The 3,440-nt window shown below is 55.7% G+C and overlaps 1 protein-coding gene across 7 annotated transcripts in view; it reads right to left on the reverse strand.

Moving 5' to 3' along the window:
• Nucleotides 1–1,362: 1,362 nt before the first annotated feature.
• The window catches only part of ASIP (agouti signaling protein), a 199,155-nt gene continuing 197,077 nt past the window's right edge, over nt 1,363–3,440 (reverse strand). For all 7 annotated transcript variants that reach the window (XM_070051291.1, XM_051844895.2, XM_051844900.2 and 4 more), the window contains 1 exon segment: nt 1,363–1,732. In XM_070051291.1, coding sequence (XP_069907392.1) covers nt 1,556–1,732 — 177 coding nt within the window. In that variant the 3' untranslated portion in view covers nt 1,363–1,555.

Genomic DNA, 3,440 nt, shown 5'->3' on the forward strand with positions numbered 1-3,440 from the left:
GATTGCCCAGCTCTGGCCTTTGCGGCCATCTGGGAAGTGAACCAGTGGATAGTAGATCTAATTCTGCCTTTTGAATAAAATAAGTTTTTAAAAATAAAAGACTTAAAAGGCAGCAGACTGAAAGTGGAAAAGTGGGTCAGGGGAGGTGACGCCACCTGTGCTAGATCCTGAGCCCCACTGCCCTCAACTCCAAGGACAAAGTTGTTACCAGGGCGTTGTAACCGCTCCCCAGTTTTCTGTCCCAAAGCCTCTCTAGAACCTTTCTTGGCATGGGCCTTTCTTGTTATCTTCTGGGACCACCACTGTTTGTATTTCCTACCTCCTCCTTCCACACAGTGACTTCTTAAAGAGCCTCAGCTGCTGGTGGGTGCTGACAGGTGGCGTCTTCTCAGCTTTCCCCTTACTGCTGGAGACGCCCCGAGCCAAGCAGAGCAGGTAGATGAAGCCTCTTCTAAGGTGCTGGGAGTGTCTAACATGACCCTCCCACCCCGGCTGGCTCTTCCTCACAGGCTGCTCCCACCCCTGCCCCCTCACTCCCCAAAGCAGTAGCCCATGTACTCCCCCTCTCATAGGTCCTTCCAAGGAGATGGCTCTGCACCTCAGCTACTCATAGGCTGGAGTCTCTAAGGATGCAATTTCAGGGAACAGCTTGGGACATTTTTGGCAACAGGTCTCTGATACTTCAGTACCATAGCTGCTGCCTACTCACCAAATCTGGGCCCACTGCCTCCTTACTGGCTGGCACACGTGGAGCGGGGAGTGAGAAAGGATCTCTGAATCTACTTCCTTCTTGACAGCCAAACTGCAATGCTTAGTGTTCATTTAGCCTGAGGTGGGAGAAACTCTTCCGAGGACCCAACCCCTGGCAGAGAGGATGGAATGGGCCCGAGCGACACCTTCTAAGGCTCAAGATGGCTCAGCCCAGAGCTTTGTGGCTCTAAGAACTCACAGCAAACGTGCAGACACAACCAGCTGCCTGTCTTTACCGGCAAAACCGCCCAGCCTTGTAGCCCAGTGAGATTGCACTTGGAGTTGTATTTCCTGTTTCTGGGGGTGATGTGGTGGTGGTGAGGGGAGCTCCTGAGAAAGAGGAGGGGGTGAAAGACTGAGAAGCGACTCCCTAACGGTGTTTTCTGCTTGGCTGGTCTGTATCCCCCGGTTTTAAGGGCAGCCTCGGATGTTCCCAAGCTTAAACGCAGTGGGCAGCATCATCTCCAGCAGCCGGATCACGATTGCTGAGGGATCGGGATAACGGGGTTCCCGAGCCTCTGAGGGGTAGCGTGTGCGCAATCCGCGGGATGAAGGGAGGTCGGAGAAAAGACCAAGCGCTTTCGGGTCCGTTAGAAAAACCACCACACCTTCGAGTAGCTCACATAACACTGTATTTCGACTGTAGCCAAGTAGTCTGCCTCCTGAAAGCTCCGCCCCAACTCCCAGTAGCCCCGCCCCCGCCCCGCCCACAAAGCCACACCTGCTAGAAAAGCCGCCCGAGAAGCGCCCCGCCCGCAAGCCCCGCCCCGGACCCCCGCCCCCGCCGCGTCTGGGAGGCGCACGCTCAGCAGTTGGGGTTGAGCACGCGGCAGGTGCAGACGCTGCGGAAGAAGCGGCACTGGCAGGAGGCGCACGGGTCGCAGCAGACAGGCGCCGGCGGCTTGCAGCTGTCGCGGGTGGCCACGCAGGGCGCAGGCAGCAGGGGCCGGGGCCGCGCCACCTTCTTCTTCGACGCTTTCTTCTGCGGGAGAAATGCCGGGGCTGCCTGAAACGGCCATGCCCGCCCACCTGGCCTCTTCTCCACCTGGGAGGTCTTGCGCCGGACATGCCCGCCCGGCTGCCCACCAGCCACCGACCACAGGGCACCTCAGCAAGTCCCCGCCGTCTCCCCCTCCCCGAGTCGAGTGTCCCCTCCTCGGTCGTCATCCAAGTTTACCTGGCTCTGGTCTGGCCCTTTTCTCTCCCGGGAAGCCCCCACCCAGCCCCACACTTTTTTTTTTTTTTTTTTTTTTGACAGGCAGAGTGGACAGTGAGAGAGAGAGACAGAGAGAAAGGTCTTCCTTTGCCGTTGGTTCACCCTCCAATGGCCGCCGCGGCCGGCGCACTGCGGCCGGCGCACCGCGCTGATCCGATGGCAGGAGCCAGGAACCAGGTGCTTTTCCTGGTCTCCCATGGGGTGCAGGGCCCAAGCACTTGGGCCATCCTCCACTGCACTCCCTGGCCACAGCAGAGAGCTGGCCTGGAAGAAGAGCAATCGGGACAGAATCCGGCGCCCCGACCGGGACTAGAACCCAGTGTGCGGGCGCCGCAAGGCGGAGGATTAGCCTAGTGAGCCGCGGCGCCGGCCCCAGCCCCACACTTTTAACTACTGTTCTCTCTGTATCCCTGCTTCTGTTGGATCCTCGGTCCCTGCTGCAGTCTTGCCCAGTTCACCTCCGTCGCTGCCGCCCTGGGCCAGCTCACCTCTGGCCCCTAATAGTGCATTCTGCAGTGCACCAAAGGGACCTTGTCTAGACCCTGTGATCGCGTCCCACGCCAGCTGTACTTAAAGCATAAACTGTGTTGGGCCTTAGAGAGCTGTGCCTTGGCCGCTGCCCGCCCCTCCCACTCGTCTTTGCCGTGCTGCCCCACTGGCCTTTCGTGCTGCAGGACTTTTGTCCCTGGCCTAGGGACATTCTTTGCTGCGTGTCCCCCGTGAAGAGCTCCAAGTCCCAGGTGGCTGCTGAGGACTTGAAATGTGTCTAGTGAAACTGAGGGACTGAGTTTTTAGTTTTTAATTTTGGTTTTGGTTTAAGTTTAAAATTGAAGCAGTGTAAAAAACGTTTCCCCCACTAAACACCAATTTATTATTTGGTGAGGACTGCATTTCACTCTGTGGACAATTTAGCATTGAAATCGAGATCTGCTCTTTCAGTTACCACATCTCAAAGACTTAAGATTTCAGTAACTTTAAAATTGATACATGTTGAACTGTTAATTTTTGGGATATATTGGGTTAAGTAAAATACTAAAGTTAATTGCACTATTTTTACTTTAAAAAAATGTGGCTACTTGGCCAGCTAATCTCTGCCTGCGGCGCCGGCACCCCGGGCCGGATTCTGTCCCGGTTGCCCCTCTTCCAGGCCAGCTCTCTGCTGTGGCCAGGGAGTGCAGTGGAGGATGGCCCAGGTCCTTGGGCCCTGCACCCGCATGGGAGACCAGGAGAAGCACCTGGCTCCTGGCTTCAGATCAATGCGGTGCGCCAGCCACGGCGGCCATTGTGGGGGTGAACCAACAGCAAAGGAAGACCTTTCTCTCTGTCTCTCTCTCACTGTCCACTCTGCCTGTCCAAAAAAAAAAAAAAAAAAAAAAAAGTGGCTACTAGAAAATAAAAATGGTGCCTCATCTATTTCTATTGGACATTAGAGCTGTAGATGACTAAACTTTTAGCTTTCAAAAGCTTCCTTAGA

Source organism: Oryctolagus cuniculus, chromosome 11, assembly GCF_964237555.1.
Source record: "Oryctolagus cuniculus chromosome 11, mOryCun1.1, whole genome shotgun sequence".
NCBI lineage: Eukaryota > Metazoa > Chordata > Mammalia > Lagomorpha > Leporidae > Oryctolagus > Oryctolagus cuniculus.